This window comes from Zea mays, chromosome 1 (genome assembly GCF_902167145.1).
Source record: "Zea mays cultivar B73 chromosome 1, Zm-B73-REFERENCE-NAM-5.0, whole genome shotgun sequence".
In the NCBI taxonomy this organism is placed as follows: domain Eukaryota; kingdom Viridiplantae; phylum Streptophyta; class Magnoliopsida; order Poales; family Poaceae; genus Zea; species Zea mays.
The window spans coordinates 186,146,181-186,162,911 of record NC_050096.1 but is presented as its reverse complement, the minus strand read 5'-3'; the positions used below and the strand labels follow the sequence as shown (position 1 = coordinate 186,162,911).

Sequence of the window (16,731 nt, the reverse complement as noted above, 5' to 3'; positions counted from 1 at the left end):
AGAAAAAAAAATTATTGCTAAATTTCAGGTCGGTGACCAAATTGCCACATCACAAGATGATAAGCAGCAAGCAGCTCTGGATTTCTATGATAATCTGATCGGTACAGCAGTGCAGAGGGACTTCACTTTGGATTTCCATAACCTGGGCATCCAGCAGCATGATCTTAACAATCTTGAAGCATCTTTTTTTATGGATGAAGTGTGGTCGGTTGTAAAAGATTAACCTATGGATAAGGCCCCCGGGCCTGATGGTTGCATAGGCTGGACATCATCAAGGAGGACATGATGGCTGCACTCCTTGCTATACAGAGAGGGCATGTCTCCAAATTCAAGCTCCTAAACACAGCTTTCATCACTCTCCTGCCAAAGAAGGTGGATGCCCTGCTAGTTAAGGATTATAGGCCGATAAGCCTTATTCACAGTTTTGCTAAATTAGTGTCCAAAATACTAGCAACCCGGCTAGCTCCGCTCCTTCCAAGCATGGTTTCCATCAACCAGAGTGCCTTTGTCAAAGGGAGGAGTATCCAGGACAATTTTCTGATGGTTCAACAAATTGACAGATCGCTACACAGCAAGAAAGAACCTCACATCCTTTTGAAGTTAGACATATCCAAAGCTTTTGATTCGGTTTCCTGGTCCTTTTTTATTGATATACTGCAACATTTGGGTTTTGGTCGTACCTGGTGCAACATTTGTCAGATCACTAGGCGTCTGGTGTTGGTTAAGTCGGTACTATCTTCTGTCCCTATTTATCTAATGCTTGCACTTGATCTGCCAAAATGGGTCATCAAGGCGATTGATAAGAGAAGAAGGGGGTTCCTTTGGAAAGGGCACGGTAATGCTAATGGAGGGAAATTGCTTGGTATCGTGGGATACTGTACATCATCCTTTGCAGTATGGCGATTCGGGCTTTCTCAATCTCAAGTTGATGAGCTAGGCATTACGTATCCGTTGGCTATGACTGCAAAAACGGATTCTTCAAGACCGTGGTCGGGTCTTCCGGTCCAGGTTCCCCGCAACGCGAAGGCCTTCTTCAACGTGGCTGTTGCGTCAGTGGTAGGCAATGGGGAAAACGTTAAATTCTGGACCGACCGTTGGCTACAGGGTAAAACTGTGGCTGAATGTTGTCCATCTTTAATCAAATTGATCTCTACAAGGGCTTTAAAGCAAAGAACAGTAGTACAAGGTCTCACAGCTCGCATGTGGGTTTCAGATATCAAAGGAGCCCTGTCTGTGCAGGTGTTGATGGAGTCCTGCAGCTCTGGAATATGGTTCAGGAGGTGAAACTTCAGCCAGATACCGCCGATCAGCATACCTGGCGTCTCTCCAGCCACGGTGTTTATTCAAGCAAGTCGGCGTATGAAGCTTTCTTTACTGGATCCACAATTTTTGGCCCTTGGTGGCGAGTTTGGAAGTCGTGGGCTCCCTTAAGATGCAAATTCTTTGTATGGCTGGCTATCAAAAACAGGGTTTGGACAGCTGATAGATTAGCCAAAAGATGTCTACCCCATCCTACTGCATGCCCTCTTTGTGACCAGGCTGAGGAGACCATCCAGCATATCCTCGTCTCTTGTGTTTTCGCCAGGCAAGTTTGGAGTTTGATCCTTAACAAGCTGGGTTTGCTCGCCATTGCCACACAGTCTGGCTGCACTCGGTTTTCAGCTTGGTGGTGCCAAAGTATCAAAAACGTAGAGAAGAGTTTGAGGAAAGGACTTGACTCCCTGATTATTTTGGTGGCTTGGGTAATCTGGAAGAACCGCAATTCTTGTGTGTTTGAGGGCGCTACACCTTGTATCCAACGTGTCTTGTTAGCAGTGGTAGAGGAGGATAACATGTGGTGCTTGGCTGGTGCTTCAGCCCTGCAGGACCTGCTCTTTTTGCGCCGGCTCCCGGTGGGGGCTTAGCGTGGTCGTTCCAATGGGAATATGGTCGTTCTTATAGCGTGTGTGGCGCGGACTATCTAGTTGTGGATATTTGGCCTTTTAGCCTTGTAATAGGGGTTGACAAATCTTGTCCCCCTACCTATTTTTTCTCCTTAATGAAATGACACACAGCTCTCCTGTGTTTGTTAAAAAACACACCAAATGACTCTTAGTAGCCCACAGTACACGCGGATAAGGCAAAAGGTTAAAAGGATTACTCCACACAGATTAAATCAAATGATAAAGTGGGCCTAATAAGCCTCTACTTGTTCAAGAAGTAGAAATAGAAAGACTCACTGGCAAAAGCATGAGTATTCCTATAGGAACGACAGACGCCAAATCTGTCAATGTTCTTTGAAGAGCCTGCTTTTCCTTCTGAGTTAGTTCATCCCCAATAAGAGCTCTTTTTAGCAAACCCATAGCAGCTCCTGTATCAATTGCTAATAGTTGTGTCCCCTGCAACACAGTCTGTGCAGAAAAAAATATGAATAAGGAACAAGTTTTTCTTTAAACTAGTACAGTGGGAAGTATGGAGCTAACAATACTTTGATGAGCGGCTTTGGATTGGCAAATAGTCTTTTGGATAAAGTTAATTCGATTATTCAACCCCCCCTACTACAATCTTTCACAATGATACCATGTCTTCAAGTGTCATTATCGTCAGCCACAACAGAAGAGAAGCTTGCAAATCTCATAAATAAATGCTAGCATGTATTTCTTATGGCCTGTTTGGTTTCCTACCTAAGGCGCCACGGTCTGTCTAATCTTAGTCGTTCGAATTGAAAAACTAAGCTTAGGCAAAAAAAAGTTAGACATGTTGTGACGTCTTAGGTAGCACATCAAACAGCCCTTTACTCTATGAGATCTTAGGTTTAGATGGTCATACCGTTGTAGTCTCTTTGACCTTCTCCACTGATTTAGTTATGACATTTTCTTTCTTGGTAGTCTGACGAGAAGAAACTGATGATCCAGGCGATGGTGCAGTTGTTTTTTCTGCGACAACCATCTCCTGGAAAACAGGACTTGACTGAATAGACGATCCTTTGAACAAGAAAAAATATGTACGCAAAACTCAGAAAATAACAGAACTAACAATGCAAGAGTGCAATTAAGCTCATAGCGATTACAGAATCACTGCTAAGGTCCTGTTCCAAGAGTTTGCACAAATACTGAAGAACCAGCAATTTGCTATTTCAAGATTCTGTTAAACAGGTATACCTCCTCCTTTTGAGCTTCATCCGCACTCTTCTGCACTCTCTTTTCTAACTCAATCAGCTCACGTCTTAACTGTTCGAAGCGGAGGATGTCATTTGACTCCATGCCTTCCTTCTCCACATTGGCGACAGTGATCAGCTATAAAAATGGGATAATACCATAAGGTTAGGAATACGCTGCAATACGAATCTCAAGAGATAAAATTATATGGTATTCTTTTGAAGGCCACAGTTAATTTTCAGTAATTAACTAGAGCCATGGTCAAGGACTGTTCATGAAACAAGGATGCATATTGGAAATTGTTTAACCGCAAAATGTTGATGTGTTCTTTAGTGCACAAAACAAACTGCAAACATACAGTACAGCATCCATACATCCTGATCTGCAAGAGCTGGATCAACTTTCAAAGACCGACCAAAGAAGTCCCAAAATGGGCGACGTTTATTATCCACCCTGACAAGAGAAATAGGAAACAACTGAACAGGTCTATTTTACTGCCTTGAAATCACAGAAGCTATCACAACCATGTTTGAACTAGTTAATTAGTATTAGTACAAAGAGTACTGCACCTGCTTCCTGTTTTTTGTGGTGCTGATGTATCGTTCGTCCTGCTACTTGTCTTTACAGGTCCTTCCTCTGCAGGAGATAGTGATCCGCTACTTGCATCGGCCTAACAAACCATAAAAAAACAGCACATTCACCATGACTGCAAACCAATTCCAGTTACAACTGTAGTGCAACCAAGTATGCAGTTTAGCATATAGGTACATTAAGCATATAATAATCTGATATCATTATGCTGTAAAACACCACCAGAAGGACAGGCAGATGATGACTGCTGCTTAGCATTGTTAAGGCTCATTAGGCCTTAGGGACTATTCATCAGTGGTTAATCCCAAGGTTAGTAACATGGTAACAGAGCAAGTTACGATTAGGGTTTTTCTAAACTTCTAGCCGCCGTCGCGGCCTTCCCCTGCCGCGTCGTCGCGGCCTTTCCTTGCCACCGTCGTGCCGTCCGCCCTCGCGGCTCTCTTCCCTGCCGCCGTCGTAGCCCTCTTCTCCTGCGCCAACGCACCGTCGGGCCACCGCGGATCTTCCGCGCCGTTGGGCCGCGCGCCGTCGGGCCGCTGCGGACCTCCTGCACCGTCCACGATGTCGGGCCGCCACCATGGTGTCTGTGCCCCCGCGCCGGATCTGCGCTCTTCCAGCCTGGTCGCGCCCTCTCCAGTGCTGCACCTGCTCCAGCTCTGGGAGCCTGCGCCGGATCTGCACCCAGGTCTGCGCTCCTCCAGCCAGGATCCCCTCTTCCAGCTCGATCGGATCTGTGCTCCTCCAGCTTGCGGATCTGCGCTCCTGCATCCGCGCGCCTTCGTCCAAGCTGCAGCCGGCGTACCCTCTGCGCCTGTTGGATCTGTTGGGAATCCACGCCTCTGCACATCTCCACCTTGCTGCTGTCCATTGTTCATCCGCTGCACCCGTTAAGGTTTTTTTTTGGTACCACCAAGCCAGACTTCTCAGATCTGTTATTCTTCAGTGTTTTCTTGACCTTCAATATGTCGGCCAACGCTATTGTTGTCAATATTGTGCTTGATGGGCAGAATTAACCAGAGTGGGCTTTTTGTGTTCAGACTGCATTAAGAGGTCACGGTTTACTATTCCATTTGACTGAAGATTCACCGGTTTTAGCACCTGATAGAAGCAATGCTGCTGCAATCAAGACTTGGCAAATCAATGATGGCAAGGTAATGACTGCAATGGTCAATAGCACTAAACTATGATTATTAGTCTGTCCAAATTCACCACTGCTAAAGCTATCTGGTCTCAACTGAAGGACCGTTTTGTTCAGGACAGTGGTGCTCTTTTACATACCTTTATGCAGCAGACCTATATCATTGAGCAACATGATATGTCCATTGATGAATATTATTCAACTTTTGATCGTCTTATGACTGCATTGACCTCCATAGTGACTGCTTGTACAGTTGTGCCTTGCTCAGCCCATAAGTTCATTGAGAAGTTCTTTACCTACATATTTGTTATGGGAGTTCGACCTGAATTTGATTCTCTTCGTGCATGGTTGCTTCACAGTTCTGATACTCTCACCATGGCTCAGGCACTGTCTGAATTACTTGCTGAAGAGACTCAGCTTAGATCAATGTCTTCTATTACTGGTGTGGGTTCTCACAGTGTGTTGGCCGCTCCTCAGAAGTCCAGGAGCACCTCTTTTCAGCCTTGTGAGCATTGCAAAAAGACCACCCATCGCTCTAAGAACTGCTTTGCTAAGTTTCCAGAGAAGCTGGCTGATTTTCGTGTCCGCCGTGCTACTTGTGGTCGTGGTATAGGACGATCTCTTAGAGGCTCAGTTGTTGTTGCTGCTACTTCATCTGCTGGTGCTTTGTCATCATCTTGGGTTCTTCACTCTAGAACTTCATTTCATGTGACATCTGATCAGTCGCGACTGGCGTCTACTACACCTGTCACAGAGGATACTTCTGTTCAGACTGTTGATGGTATATTATGTCATGTCACCCACAAGGGTTCTCTTTCCAATCCTAATTTTACTGTCCCAAATATTTTCTTTGTACCTGAGTTATCCATGGATCTACTATCAATTGACCAAATTACAGATCACCAATTGTTTTGTTGGATTTGATTACTCATCTTGTTTTGTACAGGATCGACATACAGGGGATGTGATTGGGACTGGTTGTTGCCATAAATCTTCGCCTCGCCTCTACATCTTGGGCACCTTGCGTCTTCCTTCATACCATACCTCTCCAGCTCATGTGCTTGCTGCTTCGGGTCCCACGACGTCTTTTGCCAGTGGCATCATCGCCTTGGTCATTTATGTGGATCTCGTCTGTCTACTCTAATAAAGTCATGATGTTTAGATCTCCTACACATGTTGAGTTTAGTTTTCATTGTAAAGGTTGTCATCTTGGAAAACAAATTCAACTTCCATATTTTACTAGTAATTCACATTATGCTGAACCTTTTGATCTTATTCACTCTGATGTTTGGGTTCCTGCTCCTTTTGTTTCAAAAGATGGTTATAAATATTATGTCATTTTTATTGATGATCATTCTCGTTATACTTGGATTTACTTCATGAAACGCCGCTCGGAATTAACTTCTATTTACAAATCCTTCGCTCGCATGGTTCACACCCAGTTTTCTGCTACTATTAAATTTTTTCGTTCTGACTCTGGTGGTGAATTTTTATCTAATAATTTTCGCCAGATATTGACCTTAGAAGGTACTCTAGCTAAACTTTCTTGCCCTGGCGCTCATGCCCAAAATGGTGTTGTTGAACGCAAACACCGTCATATTATTGAAAGTGCTCGTACTCTTTTGATATCTTCTTTTGTTCCTTCACACTTTTGGGGTGAAGCTGTTTTTACTGTTGTGTATCTCATTAATAGACAACCATCATCTAAACTCTCTGGCAAAACACCGGGTGAAGTTCTTTTTGGGACACCTCCACGGTATGATCATCTTCGAGTGTTTGGATGTATGTGTTATGTCTTGTTACCGCCACGTGAGCGTACTAAATTGTCTGCTCAATCTGTCGAGTGTGTCTTTCTTGGATACAGTCCTGAACACAAAGGCTATCGTTGTTAATACATCTACTCGTCGTATTCGTATTTCTAGAGATGTGAGTTTCAATGAAAATCACACATTCTTTCACTACAAGTCCACTCACTCCTCATATTCTCCCACAGAATCCACTTCTTTCATGTGTCTTCCTTCCATTCCCGATTTTTCATCTGAACCATCATCTTCTACATCCACACCTGATGTCATCATTCCCATAAAACCACCTTCCACATCATCTTCGTCTTACTCTTCCAAACCACCTGTCATCCAAACCTACATCCGTCGTTCCCGCTCTATTCCTACGGCTGGTCCTGATTCTGGTCCTGTACCCAATTCTTGTACTAACAATACAGAGTCTAATGATGTTTTTAATTAGGGATATTGTCTTCGTGACCGTGGTACCATTGAACCCCCAGATCGCTATGGTTTTCCGCGAGCTGGTGTGGCAATTGTTGAACACACTACTTATCAGGAGGCTTCTAGGATCCCTGAGTGGCAGCTTGCAATGATTGATGAATTGGCTGCTCTTGAACGCAATGGTACCTGGGATATAGTTCCTTTAACCTCGCATGTTGTTCCTATCACATATAAATGGGTCTTCAAAGTTAAGACAAAATCAGATGATTCCATTGAGAGGTATAAAGCTCGTCTTGTGGCTCGTGGTTTCCAACAGACTAAAGGACTTGATTATGAGGAGACTTTTGCACCTGTTGCACATATGACTACTGTTCGAACTTTGGTTGCAGTTGCAACGTCATCTTCTTGGACTATCTCTCAGATGGATGTCAAGAATGTTTTTCTTAATGGTGATCTACATGAAGTTTATATGCATCCTCCTCCTGGGGTTGATACTCCCTCAGGGCACGTATGTCATCTCCGTCACGCCTTATATGGGATGAATCAAGCTCCTCGTGCTTGGTTTGAGAGATTCATTTCTGCCATCACAGTTGCTGGCTTTTTTTCTAGTGAACATGATCCTGCATTGTTTGTTCATATCTCTCCAAAAGGCCGCACTATACTTCTATTATATATGGATGATATGCTGATTACAGGTGACAACTCAGAACATATTTCTCATGTCAAGAAGTATCTTAGTAAGGAATTTCATATATCATTTGGGTCCTCTTAGCTACTTCTTGAGCATTGAAGTTCGGCAGACTCCAAGAGGTTTTTATCTGTCTCAGTCCAAGTATATACAAGATCTTCTTGATCGCTCTGACTTACTGATACACGCACAGTTGCGACACTAATGGATATTCATTTATAACTTCGTCTGACGGACGGGACACCACTAGCAGACCCAACTCGATATCGTCATATTGTGGGTAGTCTTGTTTATCTCACAATCAATAGGCCTGATATTGCTCATGTTGTTCATATTCTGAGCCAATTTGTACCCACGTCGACCTCAGTTCATTATGGTCATTTGCTTCGTGTGCTTAGATATTTACGCAGGACAAGATCCAGATGTTTACTCTATGCTTCTGATAGCCCACTTCAGCTTCATGCGTACTCTGCTGCCACTTGGGCAAGTGATCCTATTGAACTTCGTTCTACTACAGGTTACTGTATTCTTCTTGGATCCTCTCCTATTGTCTGGAAATCCAAGAAACAAGCGGCCATATCTCGTTCTAGTACTGAAGCAGAACTTCGGGCTCTTGCTACTACCACTGCTGAAATTATTTGGCTGCGCTGGCTCTTGGCTGATCTTGGTGTCTCTTGTGACACTCCTACACCTCTGTTATGTGATAACATGAGTGCTATACAGATTTCTCATGATCCAGTGAAGCATGAACTTACTAAACACATTGGTGTTGATGCATCATTTACTAGATCTCATTATCAGTAGAAGACTATTGACCTTCAATATGTGCCCTCAGAATCTCAATTGGCGGATTTCTTCACCAAAGCACAAACAAGAGCACAACATCAGTTTCATTTGATCAAACTCAAAGCTTCAGATCCTCCATTTCCACCTTGAGTTTGAGGGGGGTGTTAAGGCTCATTAGGCCCAGGTGTACTACCTATATATATAACCTAGTCCTTAGGGACTATTCATCAGTGGTTAATCCCAAAGTTAGTAACAAGCATTAGAAATTACACTTGGCCCATTTGTTTGATTTAAAAGCTGGCTTTTGTGGGATGTCTTGTGCCTCTAATACAAATACAATGCTTCTCAAAAAACAATTTCAAAATCTAGCCTTTTGTTCCACCTTCTGAATTTTGACCAGAAGACAAAATCATAAGCTGAAATCAACAGGCCCTTAAGAGAAAATGGCAAACATTGATGGGAAATTACATTGAGTTCCCATTGCTTAATTGAAAAGAGATGCATCTGATGCAATGATATCACTAACCAATGCAACCAAATTATATTTTGGCTAAGACAACAACAGAAGCAAGCTTATGCGGTTCATGAGCTACAGAAATTGGAGTAACTGTTCTCGCCTCGCAGTATCCTGATGGACTGACCATGATAATTAATAAGTGGAGTGCACTGGAATCAATAAAGGAACTCTTCCCGATACAATGAGATCAAAGACTTGTATTGTAATAATGCATGTCTATCCTTTCTTAGAAGCAACATGTGTGGTAAGGCATACTGAAAATAAAAGAAAACCAAAAGGCTCACCTCCAGATATTCTGCTTTTGCTAGAAAGGATGCCTCAAGAAGCTCAGCTTCTTTCTTCAGTCTTCTTATCATTTCAAGATCAGAGCATGCAGCCTTCAGATCCTCCTTACCAGAGTGCGAACTGGAAACATGTAATTCTTGAAGCAAATTTTCTAACTTAACCAGAGCTTCTTCAACATTTTCAAGCGACTGCAATGATTAAAACCGATGTCAACACTTCAACAACGGCTGAAGATAGCATCAATTTTAGAGGCAATTATTATCATAAACTTGAAAATAGCAGACGGCGTATCCAAAATAGATTTAGGGGGTGTTTGGTTTCTAGGGACTATTTTTTAGTCTCTCCATTTTATTCCATTTTTGTCACTGAATTGCCTATTTTAGTTTCCATATTTGGCAATTTAGGAACTAAAATGAAATAAAATGAAGGGACTAAAAATTAGTCCCTAGAAACCAAACACCTCCCCCCCCTAATTGCAAATGATGTCTGTCCACCATATATGCAATCGTCCATCCTTTTACTCATGATATATTTCAATATGTCTAAAGGCATGTACAATAGTGCCACCCGGACCATCTATTACATCAGTTAAATCTTAGGCGAAGCAAACTAGGAGAGCATATGCTGTATGTATGTTGTCTTAGATAAGAGATTGTATCTTAGATGTTTGATGGGTACAGAGTCAATGCTATAATAGTTATCTCTAATTTGTTGTTAAGGCATAGAAAACATAAAAGAAACAACATTATATAGTTACTATTAACGCCTTCGATGTCATACTAAGAACTATATCAAATTATCAATTGTATAGAACATACTTTTTTCAGATGTGCAAAAACGTGAAAATATATTACCAATTATTGAAGGCATTCAACAAGAAATACCTTGTCAAAGGAAGCTAATTCTGTTCCAGTATCCAATTCTTCTTCAGGTTCTAGGAAGCCACTGTCGTTTGACATATTTCTGCACATGTTTAGAAACAAATAAATCTACTGGGTGGTAGAGAACAAACAATTCAAGCTCCTGGGCTTACCTTGATATGTCAAGCTCCTTCATGCAGTCACTCAACATGACATGTCTACAATTATTAACATGCAGTAGAAAATTAATCAGTACTCACAAATCCGTATCTGCTTTTTAGAAAAACAAAAACAAATCCCTATCTGCAAACAAGAGATAGATACGCATTGTCGTGACCAAATAATTACAAACCCCTTAGAAAGGAACTTTGCAGCCTTCACATTTGAAGGGTTCTCAAGCCATGAGCTGTACTTTGTAAAACTAGTCATCCAGTAAGAGCACACATTTAGGACTCTTGATATGACTTCTCCTTTAGGCACTTCTTCTCTACCTTCAGTATCAGTTTTTGCACTTAAAACATCATCATTGTAAAAAGGAAGCCACTCGAGCTCTTCACAGACTACCTGAACACAAGAAAGACACATGAACACTGAATGCCGGGTAGCATTAGAAGTTCAGTATATTGCCTGTACACTGACCTCCACATACAGTTGATATGAACTAATCGAGGACAGCTGTGGATAATATAGTACACTCCCACCGATAAGATACCTGGGTTATTGTAAGCCCATGATTCAGTACAGTAAATCTTATATGGGTAATAAAGAAGGTATATCATCTTATTAACCGAAACATCATTTCAGTGAGAAAAAGGAAAAATATAAATTTGCATAGATCATACCTTACAATACCATTCAGTGAATCATCCAAATCAGTCAAACCCTTGAAAGACAAATATCCTTGTGTGCTTCTACCCAAAGCAACAAAAAAACCAAATATTGCAAGATCCTTTTCCAGAACCTGCAATGAGGAATAAATAACTATTCAAAATTTGAAGCAAAGGATGAGATTTATATGACTAGATAGAAAGATCACTTTTAGTTTCAACCTCAATGCTTTCACTTGTTGTCAGTCTTGACCATATCTTTTCACGATCAAGAGCCCAGAGTAATTGCTTCTGCACCAGTTCAATCCAAAATGATATTTCAAGTCCATGGTCATTGCCAAGTTTAGGAACAGCAGCACGAGGACCAAAATTATACAAAAATTCTCTCCGAAGACCAATATCTTTCGCCAAGTTATATGCTTTACTTAGAGGGGCAAACTCAAGAAGCATATCCATGAATCGACCAATAATATCAGGCACCATTGAAGAGAATTGCTGACAAGAAACTTTTGCTGATCCAAACTTTGTGATTGCAGCAAGACAGATCAAACCTAGCATAAGCAGAGAAAGATCACTTTCACTAGTATTCATCGGCTCGCCTTCAAGGCATCTGACAGCAAACAAGAGAAAATATCCATGAGTCTTGTACAAGTTACTGGGCTACTGGCTATGAGCATGGTAGGCTGTCCCCAGCAGATCGTGCATATGGTCGTGCAAAACACTGTTTTGCACTGTTCACAAAGTGAAGTTTAAAATAGAAGATTAGATAGAAGATAGGATGGATAAGCTGTTGGAGACAGCCTTATAGTCCAAAAGATAGAAATGAACTTACATTGCTGTAGCAGAGTAAAACATTGGATCATTTTCAAAAATGTTTACAAATTGTCTCACCACCAAAGGATTTTGATCGGATGAATACCATTCATACAATGCAGGTTCCCTCTTAGATAATTCATTCTTGATAACACTCTCAAGGGGGGTGAGCAGGCGGGACAAACTGCAATCAAGTAAGACATCACTGAATCAACACCCAACAAATCTTTTTGAAGCGTAATGGCAGGAGCTCTGCCTTTCAATTAAGATAGGGAAGGGTTTATGTACATGCTTAAATTAGAAAAGCACCCTCCCAACAGAGTTCCGGGCAGCACAAAGGTGCAAAAAACCAAAATAACTCTTATGATTCTACACTTCCCAAGTTAAGGCCCTTCTCTATGGAACAAATCATAACAAAGAAGATGAATCCAATGTCACTTGAACATACCACAAAACTAAGAACAAAAACAATCAATGCGAAGAAGATACAAATTCATCTTCATTTATTTAGATACCAACTAAAGTCGAAATGAATTATGAAAACAACACAAATTTTAGTTAGCATTGTGATAAAAAAATTATTTCTGATGCTTCAACTTTGGCAGAAAGTATGTGTGTTAAATCAGCACATGCAAGACATTTTAAAACTCTTTTGGTTAACTATATGTACCCAAAGTGAATAGAACTAAGGCTGTCTCCAGCAGCTATCCTATCTTATCCCCTATTTCAAACTTCATTCTGCAAACAGTGTAATCTACAGTGCAAATCCTCTATTTTACACAATCTTCTGCGGACAGCATAAGTTACCAAGACCTTCATATTGATAATTTAATAGCACTCCACCTAAACACATACTGTTTTACACCCTTTTTCATTAATATACCTCAGTTATGTGAGTTTGCCAGTTTGGTAATTGAAATTACTGGATTACTTTGGTCAATAAAATGCAACTACAACTTAGCACTATAGACCTCAGCAGTAACTTAGTTTCTTGCTGAGAGTAAATTTCCAATTAGAATTCAGCCTCTTCCAAGATCAATCAGCCAATAAATGAAAAAGGCATACTTAAATCTTATCTTCACAATTTAATTTAAATGGAAAGGCACTTTTAAAATAGGGTGTTGCTCCCAGCAAACTTCAATACAAGGGATATCATATACTTAGAAACAAATTAATCTGCTCCAAAACAACATTTTAAACAATATGATATCAAGGCAAAAGGAAGTGGTAGAAGGTAGACCTCCTTTGAACAAACACATTAATATCTCTATCTCTGTCATTCCCACGAGATGAAACATCGATAACTGCTTTCAACAATGAGTCTACAGCAGCCTGCAAACATATTCTGTGCGATTTCAGTGAATAGAAAATATGTATCTCACAGGAATTTTGGACCATGGAGAGCACAAACAGCGGAGTGAGTTGAAGATATCATATAAAAACTAAGAAACTTGGACTCAAAGCAAGTTCAGTTATACTGTTTGACTCTAAGCTGGTTATAAGTAGCAGCATCTTAAGACATGATTTTTTATAAAAAAACATTCCAAGAGATATTTATGTTTTGTTTCAGGTACAGCATAAACCTAGCCTTTACCTTTTTCACGACTTTAAAATTGTGTTGACGTAGTAAAAAAAGTTTTCCAAATGACGAGATAAAAATGGCTGAAAAACTTTGTTCTGTTTCTTCATGTGAACTTGTGAAGAGGGAAGAATGCACCTCTGTAGAATGTTCAGTACTGTACCTGGTAAGACAGTGATTTTATCCAAGCATTGTTCTCAACGCCTAGCCATGTCTTTGGAAACCAAGAGCTCTTTGGCAATTTGCTGTGCTCTATGAGAGCCAACTCAATAGATCTTGCAGCATCATGTATCGACTGGACGAGTCCATTGCTGATATCTTCACTCTGCAATGCTTTATTCAATTTCAACTTTATTTCATCAATGTTGCTTGTAGAACCAACTTGCAGAGCTCCATTAACAGATATATGGTTGCCATCACCATCAGAAGCCAATGGAATAATGTGAACCATCCTTCTAGTTCTCTGGAAGACTCCCTTGTGTCTCCGAAACTCCAACCATCTACCACTGTGGATGGTCCTGTCACACTCCGACAGTGAGTTCCTCAAGTAGCACTTCCTCTTTGAAATGCGGGAGTGGAATTTGTGAGTCTTTACATCAACAATGCTTCTGCATATGAATCTGAAACCATATACTTTCTCCAGAGTATGAACATTCGAAGTGCTGCAAACATAAACCACTTGAACCAACATTACAAATCTGAAAAAAATCACTAGAATTTAGCTGTACCACGATCAGAAACTCTTAAGATCTATATTTTCTATATATCTTATAATCCTAAATGAAACTATAATTCCATGTCCACATGCAAGTCATCCACATCAACAACCCACTAGAGCATGCAATTATGGCGCTATCACTTCATGCAAGCTACATCATCCACTAACATACATTTATTTGTTCATATCAGCAATACCATAATATCCACTAAAATTCATTAGCGATTTCCCAGCAATGCTCGGGCTATCTTCTAGTATAGTCAATTGATAATCGCAGGACTCGCATGGACTAGCCCAATAAATCAATGTCATAGGCAAGCTACTATTCAGACAGGGACAGCCCTAAGTGAGAACAAATCTGGTAGGATATGTATGAAGTGACGCCACTCGAAGATTAAAACTTCAATGAATCAGACAGAAACCTAAGAGAGTATGTGAAGTTCGTTTCAGACAAGGGCTCTGTTTGGCACAGGTTCTACACAGGTTTAAATAGAAGCTGTGCCAAACATGAAGTAGCTTATCAGTTCAGCTCAGCTGCTTCTCACAATGAACTAAAAACGGCCAATAAGTAGAAGCTGTTTTTTATCGGCTTATGGGCTTATCGGATAAGCCGCTTTTCCAACAACCCAAACAGGGTAATAGACTCCCCGTTTGGAAGCTCTGGTATCTGAGACCACCGAAATGCTAGATTCACACGGTTCTCCAGCTGCGCAGCGCCGATGCACGCGCGCAATTCCACGATCAATTGAACCAACCCCACGATTACAACCAAAACATCCGTCCAATCCATCCGCTCACGAGCGAACGGTCAAACGCCGAATCGTGGCACCGCACAAGAAGCGTAAGCGGGAAAGCAAACGAACCTGGCCGCGCACCTGGGATCTCCGCCGGCGCTGAGGGGAAGGTGGCACGGCTGCGACGCCACGGCGGTCGCCATCAGTGAGGCGCGACAACTGCTGCTCCTGCGCGCTTGTCGCCGGCGGCTGCGCGGGGCCCGGAGAGGGATATGGTTTATATGGGGACGAGGAGGTGAGCTAGCGGAGTGCGACGACGAAGGGGAAGAGCGGCCAGGAGAATGGGTGGACGGGGGAAGAGGAGGCGAGGAGCCCCCCCGGAAACGGTAGGCGCTGGACGCGGCCACCGGGTGCCTTTGCCGGGACGCTTCGCTGCTTCACGTTCACGGTCGGGGCGACCAACTAACAAACCAGACCATGTAAATAGGCGCAAAACACTATTTTGTAACTATTTATAAAGTAAAATTCGGTATAGACAACACTATTTATAAAAGTATAGTTTAGAATAGAAAGTGAAATAGGTAATCTGTTAAAGATAGATAACTTAAGGGTCTGTTTGTTTACCCCATGGATTATATAATCTGGATTATTTTTGGAGGATTATATAATCTGGATTATATAATCTGAGTAGTTCTGTTTGTTTACCCAGATTATTTGAGTTGTTAATAGGATTCTTTTGTATGAGGAAGACAAGAATGCCCTCTATATTTGTACTAGGTTGAAACTCATATATGAAAAAAAATAATTCAATTGACATTGGCAAATATTGCATTAGCAATATTATCACGGAAGACATTCATGTCACCTTCTTCATCTCCAAATTGACTAGTACTAGGCGCAAAAACGATTCGGTGGATTATAATGGCAATGGTGGGTAATTTCTAGGAAACTTGAAAGGGTAGTGGGGAAGCGGGAAAAAAATAATCTGAAATAAGCACCTCCTCACTTGCTTATGGATTATCATAATCAAAGGGGTTAGATTATATAATCTGGGCAAATAAGCTGGACTGTTTGTTTGCCTCTTAGGATTATTTAATCCAGATTATATAATCTAGGGGTAAACAAACAGGCCCTAAGACCTTGTTTGTTTATCTAAGATTATACTCAGAATCAATCTAGCTGATCAAATCTTATATATTAGTGAAATAATCTTACTAGGAATCGTTCCGACCACCCAATCCAGAAAAAACAAAGCCTCACTAGGCAATACCGCTGCTTGGCCTTGATATCCTTCTTTCTCACTTATTACCTATGTTATTGTCTATAGAATGCAAGTGTGGTCTTATAATCGCTTTCTCTTTCTTTTTTCTGAACAATATGTAAGTGTTTTTTGTACATCATCGTCAGTTGCCACAAATGCTTCGTTATACATACGCAAAATAAATAAGTTGTAAGGTGTCTAATTCTTTTTTTTGAAACATAGTCGGGGCGACACCCACCTATCATTGATAGATTGGAACACGTGCTAAGCGTGATATAGGACGAATGTTGACTATAGGACAAAATCTAGATAGAACTAGATAAACTCCTTATCTACTTACCTTACTCTAAATCACTCTATATTTTTCTTGATCATGTCTCACCTTTTGTTGTTCTACTCTGATTACTCTTATTTTTTCTACTAGGTGAGTGCACGTGCGTTGCGACGGCGTACAAATTATTCAATAAATGTTAGTGCACAACAATTGAACTGCATGTTAATTACATGGAAATATATAAAAAAAATTTACAAAAGTATTGATGATGGAAATAGTGAAAACTGGACGATGGTAG

The 16,731-nt window shown here is 41.2% G+C and overlaps 1 protein-coding gene across 1 annotated transcript; it reads right to left on the bottom strand.

The window, feature by feature from the left end:
- Positions 1–2,851: 2,851 nt before the first annotated feature.
- Positions 2,852–15,363, bottom strand: LOC103641321 (LETM1-like protein). Its single transcript, XM_035964184.1, has 14 exons — positions 15,028–15,363; positions 13,610–14,108; positions 13,108–13,199; positions 11,887–12,051; positions 11,277–11,664; positions 11,070–11,188; positions 10,867–10,939; positions 10,401–10,791; positions 10,252–10,330; positions 9,367–9,555; positions 3,707–3,807; positions 3,512–3,590; positions 3,141–3,275; positions 2,852–2,931 (listed from the first exon to the last, which is right to left on the bottom strand). The coding sequence occupies exons 1-8, from the start codon at positions 15,099–15,101 to the stop codon at positions 10,477–10,479; spliced, it is 1,725 nt and encodes a 574-aa protein (XP_035820077.1). The 5' UTR covers positions 15,102–15,363; the 3' UTR covers positions 2,852–2,931; positions 3,141–3,275; positions 3,512–3,590; positions 3,707–3,807; positions 9,367–9,555; positions 10,252–10,330; positions 10,401–10,476.
- Positions 15,364–16,731: the final 1,368 nt, after the last annotated feature.